A 25,948-nucleotide genomic window follows, 5' to 3' on the forward strand; every position below is an offset into this window, starting at 1 on the left:
ATCTAGATGCCTAAATGCACTGAGTTGCTGCCATGTGATTGGCTGATTAGCAACTTGTGTTATCAAGCAATTGAATATGTGTACCTAATAAAGTGGCCGGTGAGTGTGTGTGTGTGTGTGTATACACACACACACACACACACATATATATATACACACAAAAAATACACACACATACACACACACACACACACACACATTAACAGTTAAATTCTGGAATAATTCATGTTTTCAAAATGAATATCTTATGCTCACCAAGGTTGTCTTTACTTGATCAGAAACATAGTAAAAACTGTTACAATTTAAAATAACTGTTTAATAAAGTGCTATTTATTTCTGTGATAGAAAATCTAAATGATCAGCATTAATTTCTTCAGTTTCATGTGATCCTTCGAAAATCAGTCTAATATGCTGATTTGGTGCTCACGAAACATTTGTTATTATAATCAATTTAGAGAACAGTTGTGCTGCTTAATATTTTTTGTGGAAACTATTATACAGTTTGTTTTTCAAGATACTTTAAAGAACAAAAAATAAGTTGGGTTTTGGATCCAACTCAGAGCAAATCTATGCTGTATACTGTACTTCACTGCAGCTGTTTTATGTAGATTACTTTGAAGTAGCAAGCCTCAGCAAGCCTAGCCAAGAGGGCTTCAGTAAACTTTAAATTCAAGTTTAGTTATATATAGTTACAGCATAATCTTAATTACAAAAATTACAACACACACAAAAACACAAAAACAAACAAACAAACAAACAAACAAACAAACAAACAAACAAACAAAAAACACTAAAAGTAAAGATGCACAAAAAGAAACTGACATATTTTTTAAAAACTTTATTTAGCATGTGTATTTATTTGGGTGCAAAGCTTTATAGTGTACAAAAACACCACCTTGTGCGCCATCTGCTGGTGCCCATTGTGTTTTACATCTGTAACAAATATAACAAGTTTTGATTCGCAAAGCTTTTAATGCCATGTCTGGACTACTAATTTGTATTTTTCTTCACTTTTTGGCAACCTGTAACAGCCCCTTTACATAGAACCATAGTTAAAGTGCAGTCGTTTATTTATTTACTTATTTAAACAGTTACTGTTCCATAAATGGCATGTGACTAATCAAACTGAAGTTACAGGACAATGACATCATGACAACACCGATTGGTTAATGGCACGTTAAGAACTCACAGGAAGCAATGTTTCAGGACGTTTACATGTTCTGACAAGATTTTCAAGAAGTTATGAACAAACATTATAACAGTAACAAATTCAGTCAATTTCACTAAACTTCTTATAAAAATTCCCTTTATTTGGAGTAATACTGATATATTTGTAAAAGAGATCTTATAGACAGCAGACTTCATTAGAAGCACCGAGGAGGACGTGTTTCACACAATGTCCAGCAGAGGGCTCCTACAACCACCCTATTTTTTTTTTTTTTTTTTTTTTTTTTTTTTTTTTGCAATAAAAAACTTGTTTCCTTTTCAACAGTTGTCTATTAAGTTGTACACTGGATGGTGGAAGATAACCAGTGCCTTCATTTTTCATCTGATATTTTCTTAGTGTAATGTTGATGGTCACAAGGCTTGCTCCTTATTGCAAGATCCAGCAACTAATGTGCATAAAAAATAGTAAAGAGTGTGGGGAAGTAGTCAATTTCCTGCCTGCTATGATCAGCAGAGATAACACAATGCATACCATCACAGGGTCAAGAGTCAACCTCTGCAAAACAGGGCACTGAAAGGTTAGTAAAATATTTCTTTCCACCATACATCTTTGTGTAGTTTTGTAAAGAAAAACTAATAAGAAATAGAAACCAGTTTTAAAAGTCATAGGTCAGGTTGATATGCCCTTTGCCTAGAGGGTTTATGAAGAGGCACTTTTGTTGGAACTGGGTCGGTGGGCTGCTTGACGTCTACAATGCAGGTAAACATAAAGAGGGTTGATAAAGGCCAGGAGACTCAGAACGGTCAGACCGATGTTCACCTAGAGAAATCAATTATTACAGTTCAATCAATACTTGATCTAAAACAGGGGCTTTTAAAAAAGTCTGAAATTCTTTAAATAAACAGTTATTTTCTTGATGGGTGTGTGAACAGAACATAACCATTTCAAACTTCTCAGAAAAATGACAAATATGCTGAATCTTTATCTGCCAAACAAATGCCTTTCTTTGCTTAGGTCTAGAGGATTTCAAAAGATAAACAGCTGCTTCTTATTCTGAAGCTGACTCAAACCTTTTTCTTCCTAAGAAACATAAAAATGTGAGTTGTTTGTCAGACTCCAAGGAATGACAAAGCCATATAAATAAATCTTAAAAAACAAATTAATAAACCATAATCACTGTTTTTATGTACATATCTGCAATAATCACACACTATAAAAGCTAAAACATGATCTCCACTGGAAGGTTATAATACAGTTGGGTCATTTGCTCACATACTGTATATGTTTATTTTAATCTAAAATTGTGGTCACATTTACTGTTGTTCTGTGAAATTTCACAGGAAAAAAACTGTCATTTAAATATAAATCAACATTATCAGTAATTTCATGTGAGAGCGAAATATTTTGCAGTGCAGATATTGTTCAAATTGGATTTTAAACTGCATTAACTCATATATCACTACAGTATTGACAAGAGACAATGGACATTTTTCTGCCAGTGAAATTTTGCTAATGTGACCTCACCTTATCACAAAATTCATGTACGTGTGGGAAAGACAAACTAAAAGCATTCAAAAGCTTACATAAAAAGGGTCTCCACCCAGTGGTCCTTTAATGAGGGTGAAGCAGGGATACTGCAGCAGCGAGACCACAGCTGAGAGAGCCATCACCATTCCAAATAGCTTCCCGAAGTGTACAGATGGAAACCTGAGAAAAAAAAAAAAAATCACAAACATATTCACAATTATACATAAACTACAAATACCTGTACTTGCAGATAATCTAATATTAATTAAATAAAAGGCCACTTAAGTGCACTTAGAGACTACACTTTCATGACTACATCTTAATGCAGTTAAATACACATTTTAATAATGTCCAGTTAAATGTTTTACTTTAAAGTACATTTTAAATCATTTTAATAACCTTCTGTCATGCTTTAAAGGAGTACACTTTCATTTGTTGATGTGTTGACTTACATACTAATACACATGCAAAGTACTTATAAGATTATAATTTTTACCTGTAGTGTGTTGTTTTATATTACAGTTAAAGTGAATATATCTGAAATGCATTAAATTGCAATTTCATTGTTACTAATGTTAAATTAAAAATATATTAGTATGTGACATAAATGTTTCAACAGAAATTACATTAATGTATAGTTTACTTTAATGACAATATAAGTAATTATGAAATTACATAAAGTAGATATACTCAAAGTCCTACTTAAGTGTGTCAGTTCATATAACTGCATTTAATATAATTTTAAACTAGAATACATTTTCATTTAATTGTAAATAACATGCAGTTGGCCTGCACACATTAAATTCTGTTCACACTTAAGTGTATTATTTTGAGGTACATTCTTTTTGTACATTTTTTAAAAGTATGCTAAAGTTTATTTCTTTTTCACAAGAGTAATATACATCTAATTGTTGTTATTTACCCTAATGCAAACCCATTTAATTTCTTTAAACTGTTTTAATTTTATTTCTTTAAAATATTTTCCTTTGGAATTTATCAACTAAATGAATTCATACAGGTTTGTACAGGTTGTTTCCATATTTGGGTGGACTGTTAGGGTGACCATATGCTCCGTTCATACAGGACACGTCCAATCCAGGATTTTAATATTGCCTAAAATATCCAGGTTTTGGCTGTTTGCAGGTCGATCGTTGTGTGACATTCATGAGAGCTAGAGAGCAGAGCAGATGGCTCCTTATGCTTTTGCATTGCTCTCGCACCTACTTTGCTGTCTTTTTTTTTTTTTTTGAGCAGTGACGCTTCAAGTCAAACGAACGAACAAACACGTGCGCATATTTGCATCGGTTTGATCGTTCCCTGTAGATCTCACCTTCTCACGCGCAGCCCCACGATTGGTCGATTATGTATAATACCTGCATGTTATTGGTCAAACTGCTTTGGATGTTTTAGGCAATATTAAAATCCTGGCCGGGACGTGTCCCGTATGAACGGCGCATATGGTTACCCTAGGTGGACTATCCCTTTAATGTTCTTAAAGGCCTGTGATGACTCACGCCACACTGATGAAAGCAGCATTTCCTCCATACAGGAAGGATCTGTTGAGGACTTGCAGGATGAAGGTGAGGTACTGCAGAGGAAGGAGGGGGATGGCGGCACACACTGAAAACAGCACACACTGCAGCGCCGTCAGCGACAGAGACACTATGGCTGCCTTCAAGTCTGTCTCTTGTTCACTTTGTCCTGTATAGCAGAGTATTTTAAAAATTAATTTACACTCTCAGAAAAATAAGTGTGATTTTTGTAGACATTTTTTAAACATAAAATAAACAGCTTTTATGTTATCATTGAACTAAAGCAATTTGTTGCAATAGTTTATTTATATGGTATATATGATCAACAATATTAATTAAACACTGATTTAAATTCCGTAAAATCATTATTTTTTTCTTTTAAATTATTCATGGGGTGGGGAAAGGATTTTTACTATTAATTAAATAATAATTAAATTTTATTATTTATTAAATAAAAATTTTAACTCAGTAGTAAATATGAATATAATGTTGTTATTTAATACATTTTAAATAGTTCTTCTGTAAATAAATTATTAAATCAAATCAAACTTACTAATGCCTCCCCAATCTAATTTGCGTAAACATTGCTGTGTGACGAATCTGCATTTTAGAAGATAATACTGTTTGTCTGTTGCATAAATGGATATTCAGCCTTTTTTTTACAAAGTACCCCAACTGCAGATAAATCTGGACATAACCAAAAAATAAATAAATAAATGATGATGATGAAAAGATGATAATGCTAATGCCATGCTTGATGACTATGACCTGGACAATCTCATAAAGGTGATTCAGATAGCAGCTCAGTGTTCTAAATTTCTGTCAGGAATTTAATAAATGCTCTTTTTGGTCTAGGGAATCAGTTTTCTAATGTTTTCATATAATGAATACTGAATACTTCCAAAACAAAGAAAGAAATTTAGATTTTTCATCATATGATCCTAAGAAAATGTGTGCATTTATGTGTTGACCTGGTTCTCGCTGCTTTCCTTTGTGGCGGTCCATGATGAGGCCGTTCCAGGGGGCACACAGGATCCCACACAGCTGAGTAAATGCAAACGCATTTGTGTATCTACTGACTGTGAGCAAAAACAACATGATTTTTTACAGCCGAGAAAATTACAAAAACTCAAGCTCATGAGTTTACACACATGACACAGTCTGAGCCTGTTGGCATGTATATATCTATTCATACTACTCAAAGGCATGGCTTCACCAGCCCATAAATAGCTGGACATGAAGATAAAGAGACTGTGTGGTATGTGTGTGTATACCGAGGCCTGGGTCTCCAGCAGCCAGATGATTCAGCATTGGGTTTAAGGTCCCGATGAACAAGTAGTGTCTCAACTGCATCACTGAAAGCCACAGCAGATGCCACAAGAAGAACCAGGAAAGCAAACAGCTCTTGAAACTACGCTCTGACAAAAACACATACATTCATGTTGATGCACTTCACATGATATATTTCACAATGAAGAATTAGTAAAAGTAAAAGGGGAAGGAACACGTAATGCAAGTGCTTAATCACAATAGCAGGGAAAATTCAGGACAACAATGTGGCTGTTGACTGTTGTCTCAAGCAAATTGCAACTTAGCCTGATCAAGCACTTAGACAACACTACATCACAACACTAGTTAATGCTTTGTAAGAAATATTCTTACATCCTTCAGTTTAAAGAAAATGTAATGATAACCAGCATGATAATACAGATGGTATAATTGATAAATCAAAATTCATGATAACTGTATAAAATATAATCATATGTGATGTGTTACGCAGGGACTGGGAATGTCTTTTTTATTATTTTCCACCATAAATTCTATGGTAATTCATAAATTTACAGTACTTGTGATAACTATACCTTTGACCTTTTTTTACAGTAAAACTGCATATAATATGATCTTAAGCCATTTACAGTTATTCACCATATATGATAACATAAAAGAGTAAACAAATTAATAGTTTTGACTAATATTTTTTCCTGTTTTAATGTTCAATAAACATTACAGGCCTTTTTTACAGTGTATGTTACACTGTAGTTTTATAGTGGCACTGCTGTGAAGTGTTGAACATGTTCTTACCAATTTTGTCTGTGTTTTGGCCTTGAGGAGAAGTCTCCTTAAATGGCATTTCCTCCTCAGACTGGGAAGTTTGGATGTTTTTCTCTTCGACCTTTGCAACTGCATGATCCCGAGTCCCTCCACAGTTCATCCTACCACAGTAAATAAGAAACAGACATGGGCAAAGCATTGTTAGAGGAAACATATCCGGTATAGACAGTGAGCCATAAAGTCAATCTGTGAAGGACAAGCATTCTGAATACCATCATTCTGAAGTAGGTATTTCACCTTAAAAAAAAAAAAAAAAAAAAAAAAAAAAACGAGAGAGGGAGAATAAAAGACAAAAGCAATTAGTAGATAATATAAAAAATTCTTTCATATTATACATTCATACCGTTCTTCCTTTCATTGCAAAAACACTTGAACGAGCTGTGTTCAACCAAGCTGCTGTCTTTCTCACACAGAAAAACCAGTCTGATTTCAGAAGTGGACATTTAACCAAGACTGCTTTGCTCTCAGTTGTTGAAACCGTAAGACTGGCAAGAGTGGATTTCAAATCTTCAGTCCTTATCTTACTGGATCTGTTCAATGCTTTTGACATGGATAAGTCAAATCAAGTCAAGTCACCTTTATTTATATAGTGCTTTTAACAATACAGATTGTGTCAAAGCACTTTACAGGATTAAATAGGAAAATAGTGTATCAATAATGCAAAATGACAATAGTAAACACTTTTCTCAATTTTCAGTTAAAGGCAGTTCATCATTGAATTCAGTGATGTCATCATCCAACTCAGTTCAGTTTAAATAGTATCTGTGCAATCAAGTCGACGATATCACTGGATATTAAGTGTCTCCAACTAAACAAGCCAGAGGCAACCGCGGCAAGGAACCAAAACTCCATCGGTGACAGAACGGAGAAAAAAACTTGGGAGAAACCAGGCTCAGTCAGGGGGACAGATCTCCTATTGCCAGACGAAACCAGCAGTTCAATTCCAGGCTGCAGCAAAGTCACATTGTGCAGAAGACTCATCTGGTTCCTGTGGTCTTGTCCCGGTGGCCGTCTAGGAGACAAGGTCTTCACTGGGGATCCACTAGATCCTCCTATCAACCCTATAGGTAAAGGGCATCTCAGGAACCGCACTCCAGTGGTTTGTCTTACCTCTCAGATAGGTCCTTCAAGGTTTCTTGGAGAGGTGAGGTGTCTTAGTCACAACATCTTACTACTGGGGTGCCTCAGGGCTCAGTTTTTAGACCACTTCTCTTCTCTGTCTACATGGCATCACTAGGCTCTTTCTTTCAGAAACATGGCTTTTCATATCACTGCTATGCTGATGACACTCAACTCTATATATCATTCCATCCTGATGATCCGACAATAGCTGCTCACATCTCAGCTTGTCTAAGAGACATTTCTTGTTGGATGAAGGACCTTCACCTTAAACTCAACCTTGCCAACACAGAACTGCTTGTGGTTCCAGCAAACCCATTGTTTCATCACAATTTCACTATCCAGTTAGGCACATCAACCATTACACCTTCAAAAACAGCCAGAAACCTTGTTGTGAGTTGTGATTGATGATCAGCTGACTTTCTCAGACCAGATTGCTAAAACTGTCCGGTCCTGCTGATTTGCTTTATTCAACATCAAGAAGATCAGGCCCTTTCTTTCAGAACATGCTTCACAACTCCTTGTTCAAGCTCTTGTTCTGTCCAGGCTGGACCATTGCAATGCTCTCTTGGCATGTCTTCTAGCCTGTTCTATCAAACCTTTAAAAAATAATTCGGAACGCGGCAGCTAGATTAATTTTTAATAAGCCGAAAAGAATGCACATCACACCTCTGTTTATCAATTTACACTACCAATAGCTGCTCGCATAAAATTCAAAGAATTGATGTTTGCCTACAAAATCACTACTGTCTCTGCACACCTTTACCTAAAATCATTACTTCAGACTTATGTGCCCTCTAGAAGCTTGCATTATGCAAGTGGACATCTCTTTATTGTGCCATTCCAAAGAGGCACAAAATCACTTTCACAGACTTTTAAATTAAATGTTCCCTCTTGGAGGAATGACCTGCCCAACTCAAGCCAAGCAGTTGAATCTTTAGCCATCTTCAAGGATCGGCTAAAAACACATATCTTCCATCTTTATTTGACTCGCTAACTGTAGAACTCTCTATTCTAATTCTATTCTTAAAAAAAACTTGCCGCTTTTAGACTTGCACTCCATTCATTTACTGCTTGTTTTCTTAAAAAAATCTATCTCTTTTCTTTTTATTATATAATAAAAAAACAAATAAATAAGCTTACTGAGACTTCTTATAGCACTTGCATGTCATTGCTCATTTGTTGATTTTGATTGGTTCCATTGTCCTCATTTCTAAGTCGCTTTGGATAAAAGCGTCTGCTAAATGACTAAATGTAATGTAATGTAATGTAATGTAATGTAATGAAATAAAATAATATGAAACACAACTCTGAATGCTCATCTTGGTGTTTGTTTTTTCCTGCAGGCAAAGTTCTCGTATTGTTTTCAGCTAATACAAAAAAAAAAAAAAATCTTCTCTTCATGTTTCCGAAGGAAGAGGTGTTGAATGTGTTGTTTACCCATAAGTGTAGTTCTCCGGAAGCGGGTATGGGATATGTGTACGAGGCATTAGCACAAATGTCCGGAACAGATGAATGACACTGCAGCAGGCCAAGAAAAGGAAAGACCCTCGCAGAGAGACTCCATACTCATACAGCAACTGAAAGAGATAGATGTGACCACCATGATTCAAGATTTCACCAGCAATCTTATCTTTCTCTCCAGTTTGAGGTGTTTTATTTGCCTCTTACCTTGATGATGAGGAAAACTGCAGAGGAAGAGTCAAAGGCTCCATTATACAGAGTGATTATAGTGGACCGGTGTGTGCCAAAGAGATTCCCCACCTAAAGCAAGCAGATGAGATTTCTGCTTGATCATACACATAACATCCAATAAGAGGACGTTTCATTGTTAAAGGGTTCATATAATGGAAAACAAGAAAATTGAGTATTTCTTGCTCTTTCGAAATAAAAGAGATTTATGTTCTGTGTTCTGTGACATATGCTTTACAAAGATGTTGGTCTGTATTGGACACAACAGCAACACCACTTGCCTTCATAATCACTTCAAATAAGAAAAGCATAGCCAAACATAACAAAGGTACTTTATGTGTAAAAGTTTTCTAAAACATGATATTTCATTCTAAAGGTCAGAAACAGACAGTGTTGGGGTAACGCATTACAAGTAATGCAAGTTCCATTTGCAACAAAAATATATTTTGTTATAAAAAATACTACCTTTACTGTCTTTATGTTTAGGGTCCCAGATAATTATGATCTGATTATTTCCCTTTCAGATTCTTTCAGTACTCATTTGATTTAGTGATTTGGAACAGATATGATGCTTTAACCCTTCTAGCAAAGTATGTATGCATTTAAGACATGTGACTGTTATCCATTATACTGTAAGCTCAATAGCAAATCACAGAAAAGAACATTTAAAAGTCCAAAATTCATAGCCTTCATTCATGTTTCTCAGACACCCCAAAAATAAGTAGCATAACATTCTTCATGGTGGATGTTTGATGAAACTTCTGTTTTATAAAGTAATTTTCTTTATAATCAATTTACAGGTCACCTTGTGCTTCATTGTTACATGTTTCTGAACTCTTAAAAAGCCTTGGGATTTTTCAGACCACAAACATGGCTCATTATTGACTGAAGGACAGGCTCTCCTCTCCAGCACAATGGTGACCCACAAAACTTAATTAATCTAACAGATCTCTCTTGTGCAAAAACACATTAATACAGTTCAGATTCATATTTATTCTCCTTCTATATATATACTTTTTTTTTTAATCTGACGATTATGTTTTACAGTATATTACTGTTTTTCCCTTGGATTTATGGTAATCTGCTAGCAGCTCCGGTTGCCAGCATGTTACAGTTTTTCTACAGTTTTTCTACAGTTTGTTGTCATAAATTAATTACTGTTAAATTATGTTTCATGCTGTGTTTTTAATTTTTTTATTTATTTATTTTTTTGTCACCTTACATCTTTAACCCTTTTTTTGTGATTAATTAAGTGCGTATTGAGCATTAGTGATGAACACCTGCTGTTAACAAGCAGAATCACTGAATGAAAGAGAAACACAAGAAACTACAACTGACTTCAGCCACAGCCTTAGATGAAATCAACTGAAATAAAAGACATTAAATCTCTCAAGATCTGATTAAACAACTCAGCACTAACAGCATTATCAGCCTCATACTACTAACCGGATTGAGTTACAGAGGTTTAGAAGGTTTTTTTTTTTTCACCACCATGATGGTGATCAGCGTTTACTTTAGTTGGGCTCTTGAACCTAGACTTTTTAACATTAACTTTTCTTTGACTGCTGTAACAATGTGTTTTTGAAGTATGTTTATTAAGGTTGAAAAAGAGTCAGAAAAAAAGCCTGGTACTTTTGTTTATGAATTGATAAATATAATAACTCTTTTACAACTGGTTTACTGATTTTATGCATTGTGTCTTTTCATATTGAATATTGATACTACAATGCAATCAGTTATGAAAGACCGTTAAAACACATCTCTCATTTAATAATAATAAATAATAATAAAAAAGCAGATCAATTCTAAACATCACAAAACATGCTACTAAAACTCAACACAAAAACAAAAGCAAAAATGAAAGCACATAGTAAGAATTCTTGATGTCTCTCTTTGAGTGTAAATGACACAGTATTTCAAAATGTTTTAAACCCAAACTGTTCTTAAATCCTTATTTTCCAGTTGTCACAACATTATGTAAAACACTGGGTAAATAAATATATAAAACAACACTCAGTCAATCACACATAATTCAGTCTAAGATGATGACTATTTGAAATCCACAGCATCACAATCAAACAAAAACTAATGTTCAAAAGTCAAGGGTTAGGAGCCCAACTAAAACAAACACTAATCTCCACAAAGGTATTGTCAAACGAAACAATAAAACATCATCATCTAAACCTCTGTTCATTCTCAATAAGATCTTCTTTAGACGTCTGACAGACAAAAATTCAGTCAGGTTAGTAATGCATGAAGCTGGTAAAGTTGTTTGTTGAGTTGTTTAAATCTTCAGTTGATTTGATCTAAGGCTGTGGCTGAAGTCAGTTGTAGTTCTTGTGTTTGTCTTGTTTCTTTTTCCATCATTTTCATTTTCTCTGTCAGGTTGACTATGTTAGTAAACTCATGTAGGGAATAGTGAATGAGGGTGTAAGGTGTGATTTGAAACAGCCTCTGAGTGTCGACTTTGGACACTGTTTATCCACGATATATAGCAGCAGGCCACTTTCTCGAAAATGACTAATATTACCCAGAATGTTTTAATGGAAAACAGCATGTCACTGTCAAAAATTGGGCAAGGTTTTTTTTGTTTTGTTTTTTTTTTTACAGCAAAAAAACAGTGCAGCATGTGAAGGTCATATCAGAAAGCACCCTCATATCCTGAGAAAACCCAGTGAAAAGCTTTTTTGAAGCAGCTCATGCATTTGTTACTACGTATCATAATGGGTTTGAAGCCTCACTGCATGATAAAATATTCAGTACCTGTATGTTGGTCACCAAGAACAGAATTCCTCCCACAGCAATGAAAGACAGAGCAGGGAAGAGGAGGACGGAGTTCACTGCAGGAGTGAAAATCGGTTATGACTATAAACAAACTGAAATGTATCAATATACCAAAGGTCAAATAAAGATAAAAAAACTCTATTTACCAGGACTGGAAAAGGCTATTAACAACATTCCTGCAGTGTAAACCGATCTGTAAAGTAAATCATAACATGAGAATATGAGAGTGGTTAAATAAACAGGTGACAGAGCCTACTTGATGTTTTCTCTGCCCTTCTGTCTCAAACATATGGAAACATAAGGGATTGAATTATCTATAAAGATTTATGAGCTGAGAGATAAAGCGTCCCCAAAAATATTTGGACACTTAAGCCACACATAAAATAGCTTTCAAAAGTTTAGGGTCAGAAAGATCTTTTTTTAAGACATTAACACTTTTATTCAGCAAGGATGCATTAAATTGCACTTTCAAAATAAAATAGATTTATGTGCTGTGTGGACATATGCTTTCAAAGAGGTTGGTCTGTATTGGACACTGCAGCAATAATGCTTGCCATGATAATCACTTATAATTCACACATAATCACACATAATTAAAATATAAAACAGTTATTTTAAATTGTGATAATATTTCACAATAGCACTATGTGACTTGAACTGTCCAAATACATTCGGTGGCAACTACATTCAATCATTTCTGCCTTATTGTGCAATCTCTATAGAGGCTGTAAACATCCAAATTCTCAGTCCACCACAGATCACTCAGTCCTGCCAAATTTCCCTCCTTCCTTCAGCTGGAATACCACCCCTCTTTTCTTACACAATCTCACTACTTTTTAACACAGCAGAAATGAAAGTCTATTTTAGTACACTTCCCTCCTTATTGCTTTTGAGGAACAAGCATTTAGATAACAGGAGAGTGAACAGCCTTACAATGGCTTTTAACCATTACTACACCCAAAATAAAGCAATTTTGTAAATACAGTCATAATGTTTATATAAACTCTAAAAAGTCCTTAAAATAAAAGGATAGAAGAACACATCCCTTGCAAAAAGTACAACACCAATATAATGGCATCAGGTGGTAATACCCTAGTATTGACTGCTTACCATATTTGTATGCCACAAGATATGCTGGGATACTTCACAGAATATCATAGTATTACCTTTTTTGTGTGGTTGTGATATTGGTATGCAGGACAGGCAACTTTTATCAAGACAAATACACATGCAAATCTGACTTACATTCCCAGTAGCCTGGCAACTGTGGTACCAAAGTGGTCAAAGAGGAACCCATTTGGCAGCGTGAGGAAGTTGTTCATGAAGGATGCGATGGTGAAAATGAGTGAGAGCTGCTCATCCTGTCTACTGCAATCTAACACACAGCAAATGTTAAATGTACTACACAGTTTCCACAGCTAGACATGCATACACAATGCATATGTTTGCATTTTCAACAGACCTTCAACAGCAGTTCCATTTATTGTGGTATTCACACATAGACTTTTGAAGTAGCCTTCGGTCTTGAGCACAAAAACCAATGATGCCCAGCCAAAAACAGCCCCTGCGAACCCCAAACACTCCACTAACCCAGATGTCAGAGTAAACCAGGACCGTACCCTCAACCCGCCTCCCTGGCAGCTAAACATCTTGCCTCTTTCTCTCTGCTGCACTCCTCTGCCCTCTTTTCAAACAGATTTGGAGTTTCTCCAGTGTCCTTCAAAATAATTAAATATGTAGTTAGTTCAGCTTTATTAAGAAAACTTAAAAATTTCAAATGAGCAACAACAAGACACATGAATGCAGATGCACACTTACTCCTGAATCTTCTTCTTACTCCTTCGACAAAGTGTACAGACATCCACTTATCCCTCCCTCTTACTTGTTGTCTCTTTTTATGGACCTCTGTGTTACTTTTCCCTCCCATTTTTACAAATCCCTCCTACTATTTCCTTCTAGGACACTCTCAGCAGCAGATGTTTGTAAGCATTCAATCCAGCACAGATCTCAATAACAGAACTGTTTTTTGTTTTGTTTTTTTAAATAGTAGCTTGTTGAATTCTGCATCAAACATTTCGACCTAACAAGATCCCTGTTGATCCTTATTAAATGTCAAACTAAAATTGTAAATAAATATAATTCTAAAACATGTTGTGTGTATAAATTGAAGCTGGTTCTGGGAATCAGTGTGCTGCTGTATACAGCCCCCTTTAACCTTTTTACAGTTTAACTGGTTTTGAGAGGAACAAGTGAATGAACTACAGAGTGCACTGATAAGCTCTGAAATACTGGTTTGTTCGTCACTCTCTGACTCCTCAAACATACATTCCACATTAAAGCGTGAGATAGGCGGCTTTGAGCAAAAATGCCACAAAGCAAGACTGTCTGAATGGGCAACATTTTAGGATTTTGTAGTCGACTGACAAATGCACTGATCCACACCCAAATTCAATCTCGTCCCTTGTCATTCAGCACAATGGATCATGCTGACCTTATGATTTTTTGGTGTTTCTGTTATTTTAGAACCTAAAATAAAATGAACAGCAGAAGTTAAATGTGTGATTGGCACAAGACACACTATTTCTGTGCTTCCCTTTCAGTTGAGTGATGCAAGAGTGTTTAGAATAAGATTCTAATTGCACTTTCACAGTTCCTATCACAAGACAAAGATTTCCTCTTATGTGTGACCATCTACGTCAAACTCCTCAGAAATGTGAGTTCCATGAGCCAAGGAAAGTCTATTTAAAAGACATCTTTAAATCTTTTTGATTTCAAATGGCTTTATACCAAAGTTTAAATTGAATGAAAAGTGCATTTAGACATGTCTACAGATCAACATTTTTTTTGGAAAAAGGTCTATTTAAATTAAGTGTGCTTTTCAGTTGTATCGTCCTGATATATTTTTGACTTTGTGTCCCCCAAAAATGGTTAAATAAATTTTAATCCAGAAATTAAAAATGTACTCATTATAGATGCATTATCCAAGTAATTGTATGTATAAAATTGCATTTTGAATAAATAGATCTGGACAAAATCTGCAGAATTCTAGGCAGAAAAAAACAAACAAACAATTTATATTATTTTAATGAATTCCTTCATTCATTCATTTACTTTCTTAAAAATAAAGGCTCTTCACAATGCCATAGAAGAATCTTTATTTGTCTAAATAGTTCCATAAAGAACCTTTAACATCTGAAGAATCTTTTTGCTTCACAAAAGGTCTTTGTGGCGAAAGAAGGTTCTTCAGATTATAAAAAGATAAGAAAGAGATGGTTCTTTTAAGAACCTTTTACTGATTGGTCCTTTGTGAACCCAAAAATGGTCCTTCTATGACATCACTGTGAAGAACCTTTTAAGCACCTTTTTTAAGAGTGTACTTGCTCCCTCACTTCCTTCCTTCCTTCCTTCCTTCCTTCCTTACTCTTATAATTTCCAGTAAACTTATAAACTCCAATTTAACTTACAGATTTAAAGCATGGATGTTTGAGCCCATGAAACAGACATTTAGGTGTGAGGTACTATTGTTTGCTACAGTACATACAATCAGTGGAACAAATCACATGTGGTCACAGATGTGTCAAATTTGCTCATCAGCATTTTGTGTATATGTCATCACTTGAGAACATCATAAGATAGGCTATATGATGACACTTATCCAAAAATGGGAACCATTAGAATGAAACAGACTTTACCTAAATGTAACATCAAGGCCTGAAACTTCTCTTCTGATTCCAAAGGACTGCTCTGACTGCTTTGCTGAGAATGTTTAATTGACTCTTCAATACAATACCAATTGCCAAACTGTTATCGGTCCATTTTCTCTTAACCCAAAACATTCTTACAGATAGACAGTTCTTTCTATGATTCTGCATTAACGATTCAATTTCTCTTTCTCTTAATGCAGTATCACATATCCAGATGTAGGCATATCATACACTTGATATGTGTTTGTGTTAAAGGGAACGAATTAATGGCTTACCGGTCATGAATGTGTCCTGAGCAGGAGCTGAGTCATCTGCACCATTGCGCCGATCAAATATGCTGAAAGGTTTACGAAATACACCCAGTGGTACGTTTACCATATTACGTACAGCTTCATATCACTAGCCTATTTCTGTAAGAAAACATTTGCAGAATATTGTATTGTGCTTGAAAACAGCTGACTCTTGCCTCAGCTTACACTTATTTAATCACATGATACACACGATAATACTAGAGCCTTTCAATAACGTCACATTGATTTTAAAATGATTGGGCTTGACGTAATTTTCTGCTTAACTCAGAAGAAAGCTTTCAATAATGTATAAAGTTAAATTTTCCTTTTGTACAAATATATATGATTAAATCGGTGTATTGTCTATGATGTTGACAAACTTCTAGTTTCCTATGTTAAGTTGTTACAACTTTCCAGTCTCGAGATTGGATTATTTAAATAAACAGTTATCAATATCAATTAATTGTAATAATAATAATAATAATAATAATAATAATAATACTTCTTGTTGTGTAGGGTATTCCCTAAGTTATGGGGACCAAATGACACCACGAGGATAGTAAAACCTGATTGTTTTGAAATTGTGGGGATTGGCTTGTACGAGGGGGAAAAAATAACAAACAAATAAACAATACTAATTAAAATATGTATAGGCCTACCTGACAGTATAAAAATGCAAACAAGCTTTCCGATAGAAAATGGTGAGTATAAAAGTCTATAGATAGTCCCCACAGACAATTCACAAAAACCTAACGTGTGCGTGTGCGTGTGCGTGTGCGTGTGCGTGTGCGTGTGCGTGTGTGTGTGTGTGTGTGTGTGTGTGTGTGTGTGTGTGTGTGTGTGTGTGTGTGTGTGTGTGTGTGTGTGTGTGTGTGTGTGTGTGTGTGTGTGTGTGTGTTGTGTGTGTGTGTGTGTGTGTGTGTGTGTGTGTGTGTGTGTGTGTGTGTGTGTGTGTGTGTGTGTGTGTGTGTGTGTGTGTGTGTGTGTGTGTGTGTGTGTGTGTGTGTGTGTGTGTGTGTGTGTGTGTGTGTGTGTGTGTGTGTGTGTGTGTGTGTGTGTGTGTGTGTGTGTGTGTGTGTGTGTGTGTGTGTGTGTGTGTGTGTGTGTGTGTGTGTGTGTGTGTGTGTGTGTGTGTGTGTGTGTGTGTGTGTGTGTGTGTGTGTGTGTGTGTGTGTGTGTGTGTGTGTGTGTGTGTGTGTGTGTGTGTGTGTGTGTGTGTGTGTGTGTGTGTGTGTGTGTGTGTGTGTGTGTGTGTGTGTGTGTGTGTGTGTGTGTGTGTGTGTGTGTGTGTGTGTGTGTGTGTGTGTGTGTGTGTGTGTGTGTGTGTGTGTGTGTGTGTGTGTGTGTGTGTGTGTGTGTGTGTGTGTGTGTGTGTGTGTGTGTGTGTGTGTGTGTGTGTGTGTGTGTGTGTGTGTGTGTGTGTGTGTGGTGTGCGTGTGCGTGTGCGTGTGCGTGTGCGTGTGTGTGTGTGTGTGTGTGTGTGTGTTAATGTTACAGCACGACTTAAAATGGTTATGAAGTGATTGCAGAGTAAATATATGTATATTTGGCGCCCTCTTGTGCTCTTAACATACATTCCACTCCATGGGTGAGCGTGATTTCACCAAGTACATGTTCATGGAACAACATTCAAATCAACCAATCAGAATTGAGATATAGGTAACTTTTCAGGAAATATCTGTTTTAGGCTTAAAATCAGGGTTAGGTGCTTCTACGCCCTTGTATATCTGCAAGACCGTTTTTACGTACCTCGTGATCACTGCACGTTTCGCAACAGTTTCAAAGAGAAATGTCCACTGAGTGGCGCTAAAACACGTTTAATACGTGAACCCTGGCACGTTTTGATTACGTTAAGTAGTTGTATTGCTTCTGGTACGTATTGCGGCGGTTCATAATTCAAATATCCGGGGACCGTCGCTAAAAGTTCTGCCCTACAAACCCAAACCTTAAACCTACCCGATAGTGTTAACAAATGCAAAACTGATATAAAAACGCATTTGTTGATGTCGTTTCAACTAACTTATATGCAGATTTGTACTGCTTTGTCGAACCGTGGTTACGTGGGACTCGAATCGGGGCTCCTCGCATCCGAACTCCGTCTCCGAACTCTGTGAGCTACCGAACAAAACTTCAGCCTCTGAAAACCCATAGATATGAAGCTGGATATGTGCGACGTTACTGTTCAAAAGCATCAGTTTTCAAATCTCCCGGCATATTAATATTGTTTTGAATTTGTGTGAAAAGGAATAAAAGGTGTCGGAGTTTTACTGCCTCTAGTGTTCATTTATTTTGGAAACTGCAGTGATACGTAGGCTACCTATTGCTACGTATTTCGCGTCTCGCTAAAATGTGCACGCAGGTACATTTATGCTATGAGACCGGGTAGATTTTTGGACAATATGTTGATCCAGGATCATCAAAAAATTACCACTACAAATTAGACTGACCATATTGACCATACTGGCATTTATTCATAGCATCTTAGCTTCACCAATATTAACACCAAATCTTTTCCCTTGAATTAAGGGTTGACATGTTTAATAATTCATCATTTAATTAAGTAAAGAGCAATAAAATGCACATCCTCATGTGTTACATGTGTTCATACAGAGAGGTGAGCACAGAGTGGATGGAGAAGGAGGTGAAGGAAGACAACAGATAATCATGGACAGTGAGTGAATGAGAGCAAAGATAGCCGTTTATTTTTAAAACCATCTGCTTTGTGTTGAGGGAGACGTTCCTCTACAGGATAAGAACTATACATGTCCACTGAGATAATGAACCACAGTCTGCTTTGATAAAGAAGTGTACAAAGTGAAAGCATAAGATGAAGTCCAAAGCCTTCATTTTCAAACTGCTATTTTGATCACATTTGCATAAAACCCCAAAATAGCATCAAGAAACCTTCTTTGTGAATTCGGAGAAGACAAAATTGAATAACTGGAAACATATGAGAGAGCTATGATCTTTTAATATATATATATATATATATATATATATATATATATATATATATATATATATATAATATATATATGTATGTATGTATGTATAGTAACATATTAGCACCTAATGTGTACATTTTAGTACCTAAATGGTAGTACCTTTGGAAAGTGTACCGCCCCAATGACAGCTTTTGTACATTTTATCTTAGAGTGTATGAGTGTATGCAAATAAGGTCCAAAAAGATTAAGCCAGTTCGTATTTAATTATAAAATTAAAGGCTATTTCTGTCATAAACGTTTGTCTGTACAGTATGTTGGATTTACGTCAATACTGTTTATTCCTACTATGTGTGTGTGTGATGTTGTGTATTGGTTACCAGAACTAACAGCTGCTCGGTGGGTCTGTCTGAGCCAGTGTTACCAGTGTTACACTATTTCTGGAGAGTGTGTCATTTAAAAGGTCAGACTGAGACCGAAGGGGGTGGGGGTTGTAGGGAAAAAAGGAAGAAGAGAGCGAGAGAGACCAAGAAAATCAAAAGAAAGACAGAGGTGAAGAAAGAAGAAGACAGTATTGTCTGTCCATCAGTTCAGTGATTACTGTAGTTAGACTGCAGATACGTTTAGTTTGAACGGACGACTCTGGACACATGGAGGATTCAGAGAATATCGCTTTGAACAATGAAACAAAGGTAATGAGTGACCAGGTAATTGTTGCAGTGAATTATCATGTGATTCTCTCTATTTCAGTTCCTATATTTCTCTCACTATCTCACATTAATCCTCGTGTTCTGTCTGAGAGACCTCAAGGCCTTTTTAACATCTCAAAAGCATAATGATGCATCAGGCTGATATGACATGATGTTTGCAAATGTTTTGAATTTTTAAGATAGCTAACCATTTATTGACAATAAACAAATTAACATCACACCAATAATATGATAAATGTTATATTACTTTTGTGTGGGGACTTACAGAGACCCGCCATATAAAATGTGAGTAAATGCAATGGTTTTTCATGTGCAAAGATGTGACTGGTATACACTGTAGAGATACACTCCAGTTGTTTATTTGGCTGATTTTCATTTGTTTAAAACATGTTACGCTGGGGTGAAACTGACCATAAACATAATCTAGATCAGTAGAAATTAACCATCTATTTACACCAGTCAGATTTCTGGAATATCCTTCCTTGTAACAGAAAGTTGAAATTAATAATATTATGCAATCTTCATGATATATATAATATTTATCAGATGTGATCTGTTTAATGCAATGGAAAATATTTCAAGGGACTTAATTTGAAGGGAATAAGTGATTAATTACTGATTTCCTACAATAAATAAATAAAATAAATTGGTGGAGGACATTTTATCTCAGAAATTACTAGTGAATGTCATAAACAATAAACAGCAAGTAACACACTGAATTAAAGATGACACTTTGATGTAGAATGTTTTTTATATAATATTTTCTTGTAAAACCAATAACCTTTTGTTTTATACAAAAACACTTAAAACACTTTTACAAAATATATAATACACAACAATAGTCACACTAAAACCAAAAATACTGTAAATACTGTAAAAATAACAAAAAAATGCTGATAAGCAGTCCACATAATATGAGGCAAGTGCTTTTCCACCATAGTTACAATGAAATGCATGCATTCTCTCTCTCTCTCTCTCTCTCTCTCTCTCTCTCTCTCTCTCTCTCTCTCTCTTTCTCTCTCTCTCACATACACACACACACACACACACTCACACAAAGACAGACACACATGCAGGCAAGCAAGCTGTCTTGCATTCTGAAGTTGCTATGTTCAGTATGTTTGCACTCCAAGTCAAAAACATATAATAATGACAATATTATGTAATTATTATCAGGAGTGCTATCAGATTGATAATTTTGATGGTTTAATTTACATGTGGTAATTCAATCTGAGAACACATTTACTAATGCTCACCCTCCCACCTGCTCATTTATTGGAATGCTACAGCTCTTTTAACAACTGGTGAGTCATGAACTCATGTGACACCTGGGACAGATCCTCTGTGTGTGTGTGTGTGGGACACACACACACACACACACACACACACACACACACACACACACACATGAGAGAGAGACACAAACACTGATGTTACCTTAAATCAAACTGAGAACATTACATTAACCATTTGGCAGGGATGAGATGTAGTGCTTCACAAGGGGTAAAAAAGAATATATTGATGAAAAACTGATGCTGATTGATAGATAAGACAGTATATACTTCCTGATATAAAAGATCTTAACAAAAGGATGGAAAAAATAAATACTGTACCAATTTAATTACAGGCTACTAATTAAGAGTCTTTCTGTTAATGCTTTTGTAGCATTTTTAGCTACATAAATAGTGTGATTATTATCACTTAGCAATATGCTTGTTCATTGACTAGCTGAATGCTAAACTAGAAGCTTACTAGTTAATACTATATATACTATATACTTAATACTAGTTAATATATCTGTTCCAAATTACAAAATATATCTAGTCCCACTTTATATTAAGTGGCCTTAACTACTCTGTACTTACATTTAAATTAATCATTTGGTACAATGTACTTATTGTGTACATAAATGTTTTACATTGTACTTATGTCTTTAAAATACCTGCATTACATTTATAATTACAATGTTGACCCATCCCTTACGCATTACCCACCCATAAACTACCCATACCACCAAACCTGTCCCTAACCTTACCCATATCCCACCTCAATATAGCACCAACAGTGTTTTGCAATACAATATGAACACATTAAGTACACTATAAATAGTAGTTAAGGCCACTTAATATAAAGTGGGACTCTATACCTTATAAACTACAATATAATCCATCTAGTGTATCAATTTTATAAGGTTATTTTGTCATCCAGTATCGGCGTCTGATAGCCCCTCTCACTTCACGTAAATAAAGCTGCGACATATAAGTGCATGGAGTGTCCAGACTTTGTTAATTAAGTACGTCATCTGGGTCGCTGAAGTGTACTTTTTCTTTTTGGAATTTTCAGTGTGAACACATTACTACACAGTGCTTTATGTATATAACCACTTAAAAAATGCTTACAAGCTACTACTAAAAAAAAAAAAAAAAAAAAAAAAAGTAGTGTTTAAACTTTTGTCATATTATATATATATATATATATATATATATATATATATATATATATATATATATATATATATATATATATATATATATATATATATTGCACACACTGTAGAGATACACTGTGATTGGTAATTTTGTACTTTGGTATCATTTTTTGTTTGGAATGGGCCCTTCACAGGATGCCAAACATGTGACGTCCCCAGAGACAAAATGTGTTGCAGAGTCAGAGCCAGGAGGTGGGACTGATACTGCAGAGGGTGGAGCTAATGAGAAAAACCATGAGAACACAAAAGCTGAAGCCAGTGACAGTGAGGCATGTGAGCGAGAGGGTGGATTCACAGAGAATGCCAACATTGTGGAAGAGAAAGAAGAACAAGAGAAGGATATCAAAGAACATAAACCTGGAGAACAAGAAAAAGAGACAGGGGTAAATGAAAACAAAGAAAGTGAGGTAGAAGAAGAAAAGAAGAGTAACAATGATCCTCACAGGAAAGAGAATGAGTCCTGCAACAAAGAGGGACAACTTGAGGTAAAGCACAAAGAAGAGGACAAGAGAACAAAAGAAACTGAAGTCAAAACTAAAAATAAAGAAGATGAAACTGAAACAAAAGAGAAAAAAGAGACTAAAGATATCAAGAACAAACCAGAAAATCTGAGAAGAAAAAGTGGAACAGCTCCATCCTCTGCTCTCAGAGCCCCCACCAAGTCATCTGCTCGCCCCTCGGCCAGAAGAGATGCCATGGCCAAGTTTCAGAAGGACCAGTAAGTCATCTCACTAACACGATATCTTTAACATTATCATCAACCTCATAATCATATGGATCACTGTCACAATACCATGTGCTTTGAAGTTTTGGTCAGCCACACATTTGTTATATTATCTATTTAATAATAATAAAAAATAAAATAAAAAACTGACATCTTCAGAAAAGAAATCTGCTTATTAAATATGTCCATTTGTTCAGTAGTATCTCTCTGCCGTTGCTGTTGAATTTGTAGTTTGCTGTGTCTTTACTGTGAATAGCATTTGTTGGTTTGTTGTAGGACTCCAGGTGTCAGAAACTTTAAAGTTCAACGGACATCTATAGGTATGACTGGTGGAGCATCAATTAAACAGAAAATTCTGCAGTGGTGCAGGAACAAAACACAGAAGTATGAGGTAAACTAAAGTTAAAACTTCCAAAGAAATAAAATTTTTGTAAACACTCACTCTTAAAAACAGGTTATAATCAGAATGTAATGAAATAAGTACTCAAGATCCCTATATACCTTAGTCAGGATGAATGTAATATTGAATTTTACACAGGTATTTTTAAGTATTTTTGAGAGTATGTGCTCACCAACAAAACTACATTCGTTAGCATGAGCAAAACACATTAGGCTAGTATGACCTATAGTGGAAGTTTTCCTGTGAGATCTAGATATCTTTGTAATATTTTGTATCTCAAAGGGTGTCAACATAGAAAACTTCTCTTCCTCCTGGAGTGATGGCCTGGCTTTCTGTGCACTCGTTCATCGCTTCTTTCCCTCAGCTTTTGACTTCTCCTCCCTCAAAGCAAGTGAACGGGAGAAGAATTTCACACTGGCCTTCAGTACAGCAGAGTATGTTGACATTTGAATGTGTGTGTAAATGTAAATATGTGAGCAGTATTATATTATGGCAAAATGATGTGGTGTGTAAGAAGAGTGTTTTTGTGCATTTTGGTTTCATTCATAGCTGTCAAACATCTGAGAGTCTGCAGTTAATATAAAACAAACAAACTCTCTTTCAATTCCAGATCTCTTGCTGACTGCTGCCCCCTTTTGGAAGTGTCTGACATGTTACTAATGGGCAACAACCCAGATCCTCTCTGTGTTTTTACCTATGTACAGGCTCTCTGTCATCACCTCTCAAAGACAGAGAAAGAGAGAAGGGAAAAAGAAAGCATGGAGAAGGACAAAAACAAAGAAGAAGATCAAGGTTCTGAAGGTAATGAAGATGGAGACAGGGATGAGATTAAACAAAATGAGGAGACAGAGAAAAATGGATCAAATTCTGACAAAAAGACAGAACAAGAGACAGATCGGAATGAAAATGTAATAAATGCAGATGCTTTGGATGAAAAATAGAAAAACTACATAAATGAAATAAAAAGGAAAGGGGAGTGTCAGAATAATTTTGTTGTCATAATTTGCTTTTTTGAAGGTATGGATAGTGATTTTTGTGTCTAATGTGGATGATGAATGTATTATTCTTTGTTGAGTTGTTTGGGATTGTATAGGTATTTCATAATACAGATTTTCATTTCCTCAAATGCTTGAACATGTGACTTTTATTATATTTTCAGGCCTATTTCTTGTCTTCAAATTCACATCGCACAAATTCACATCTCACATCACACACAACAAAATCTACAAAATATCACATCAAAAAAATAAAAAAAAAATCAAAAAAACATCACCTATGACCATACTCTCTAAACACTAGAAACACTAGCAAAGCTGTGTTAGCAAAGCTCTGTTGTTGAACTAAAATTTAGCAAGTGATGCCAGATGTCTCCACAGTATTTGCATTATTCATTATTCACGGCTTTGTTACATTCTGTGTTACTATCACCTAAATAAACAGTTATTTTGCATTTTAATCTAATTTTATGTTTAAGGGTGATTCTACAATTAGGAGAACTTTGAAGTGTAAATTTAAAGATTAAATTCAATTCCCTATTAAATGGTGGTTCATAATAGATTCAATTTATTTTTCTTTCTTTGTTTTAGTGCATAAAACATAACATAAAACATGCAACAATTTGTGCATTTTAGGCTTGTCCCTCCGCCGGATTTTTTAAGTGTTCTCTCTCTACACAAATTAATAAAATGTATTTAATAATACAGTTACTAGATTATATAATATAGTTTATTAGTTGAAGGAAACAATGCAAATTCATTTTCATGTGGCTCTAAACCTGTAGCATATGTTTTTTTCTATTATCAAAATGGATGTTATCTAATAAATGAAATACATTTAATTTTTATTAATTTAATATTGTCATTACGATCACATGTCAAGATAAGGATGAGCTTAGTTACTTGGGCTATTCGTTTTCAAATACATTTTCAAATAAGATTACCTCATTCTGAATTGGAAATAGAAGGTCCACTGAAGTACTTTGCATTATGGGGTACAGTAGGCCTTTTCTATGCAGTGTTCTCCATTATATATACTCTAGTCTACACAATTTACATTTTTTACACATTTCGCAGTTCACATGATGTGTACTTCATGCTGCGATAAGTATGGCAGTATCGATCTGAACACAGCCCTAGTGTTGTTTACATCAGTGGATGACAACTCTGGTCCTGGGGACCCACTGCTCTGCACATTTTGTATGTGTTTTTTATCTAACATACAGATGGAGCTTCATGGAGCTCTCTCCTGATGTGTTAATGATCTGAATAAGGTGCATTAAATAAGGATGTCATACAAAATGTTCAGAGCAGTGGGTCTGTTTTTTTTTTTTTTTTTTTTTTTTTTTTTTTACAGCAGTGTTGCATAACTCAACTTATAACAAGTAAAAATATACCATTTGATATATCAAAGTCAAATGGTTACAAAACCAAAAAGTAAACTGATTCCAAAAGACCTAAAGTGTATAATTAATATAATCATCCACAATAACCCTAAAGAACAGAGAACATCGCTCTCTCTCCTGTTTAATTTATTTATAGGGCACAGAGTGACTTCCAAAACAGAAGTCACGCTGACTGAATTCTGTCAGCAGTTTTTGTTTTGATGGCTTTAGAACATGAAACCCATGAGGAGCATCTGCTCCATGCTGAAGCTATAAATCACCTCACTATAACTACGCCTTGAAGTTTGTGTGTTGATTAGAGCTAGCGAAAGGGAGGTAAAGAAAAAAGAGAGGAAAATTATTATGCAAGGTGCAC

General features: G+C 35.3%; 2 protein-coding genes across 3 annotated transcripts; one reads left to right on the forward strand and one right to left on the reverse strand.

Moving 5' to 3' along the window:
• Positions 1-823: 823 nt before the first annotated feature.
• Positions 824-13,840, reverse strand: slc43a3b (solute carrier family 43 member 3b). The gene is made up of 13 exons (XM_019072132.2): positions 13,753-13,840; positions 13,397-13,651; positions 13,180-13,309; positions 12,081-12,127; positions 11,914-11,990; positions 9,130-9,222; positions 8,899-9,038; positions 6,310-6,440; positions 5,502-5,645; positions 5,199-5,306; positions 4,210-4,396; positions 2,752-2,875; positions 824-1,987 (listed from the first exon to the last, which is right to left on the reverse strand). The coding sequence occupies exons 2-13, from the start codon at positions 13,581-13,583 to the stop codon at positions 1,868-1,870; spliced, it is 1,488 nt and encodes a 495-aa protein (XP_018927677.1). The 5' UTR covers positions 13,584-13,651; positions 13,753-13,840; the 3' UTR covers positions 824-1,867.
• A 5,496-nt stretch (positions 13,841-19,336) lies between these two features.
• On the forward strand, positions 19,337-24,318 carry smtnl1 (smoothelin-like 1). Of its 2 annotated transcripts, none has more exons than XM_042737753.1 (5): positions 19,337-19,577; positions 22,203-22,786; positions 23,069-23,183; positions 23,475-23,626; positions 23,803-24,318. In XM_042737753.1, exons 1-5 carry the CDS (start codon positions 19,521-19,523, stop codon positions 24,131-24,133), a joined length of 1,239 nt encoding a protein of 412 aa, XP_042593687.1. In that variant the 5' UTR covers positions 19,337-19,520; the 3' UTR covers positions 24,134-24,318. The 2 variants fall into 2 exon arrangements, with proteins under 2 accessions (XP_042593687.1, XP_042593688.1); XM_042737754.1 differs by having other exon boundaries at positions 19,342-19,562.
• The last annotated feature ends 1,630 nt before the right edge of the window (positions 24,319-25,948 follow it).

This window comes from Cyprinus carpio, chromosome B14 (genome assembly GCF_018340385.1).
Source record: "Cyprinus carpio isolate SPL01 chromosome B14, ASM1834038v1, whole genome shotgun sequence".
Taxonomy (NCBI): domain Eukaryota; kingdom Metazoa; phylum Chordata; class Actinopteri; order Cypriniformes; family Cyprinidae; genus Cyprinus; species Cyprinus carpio.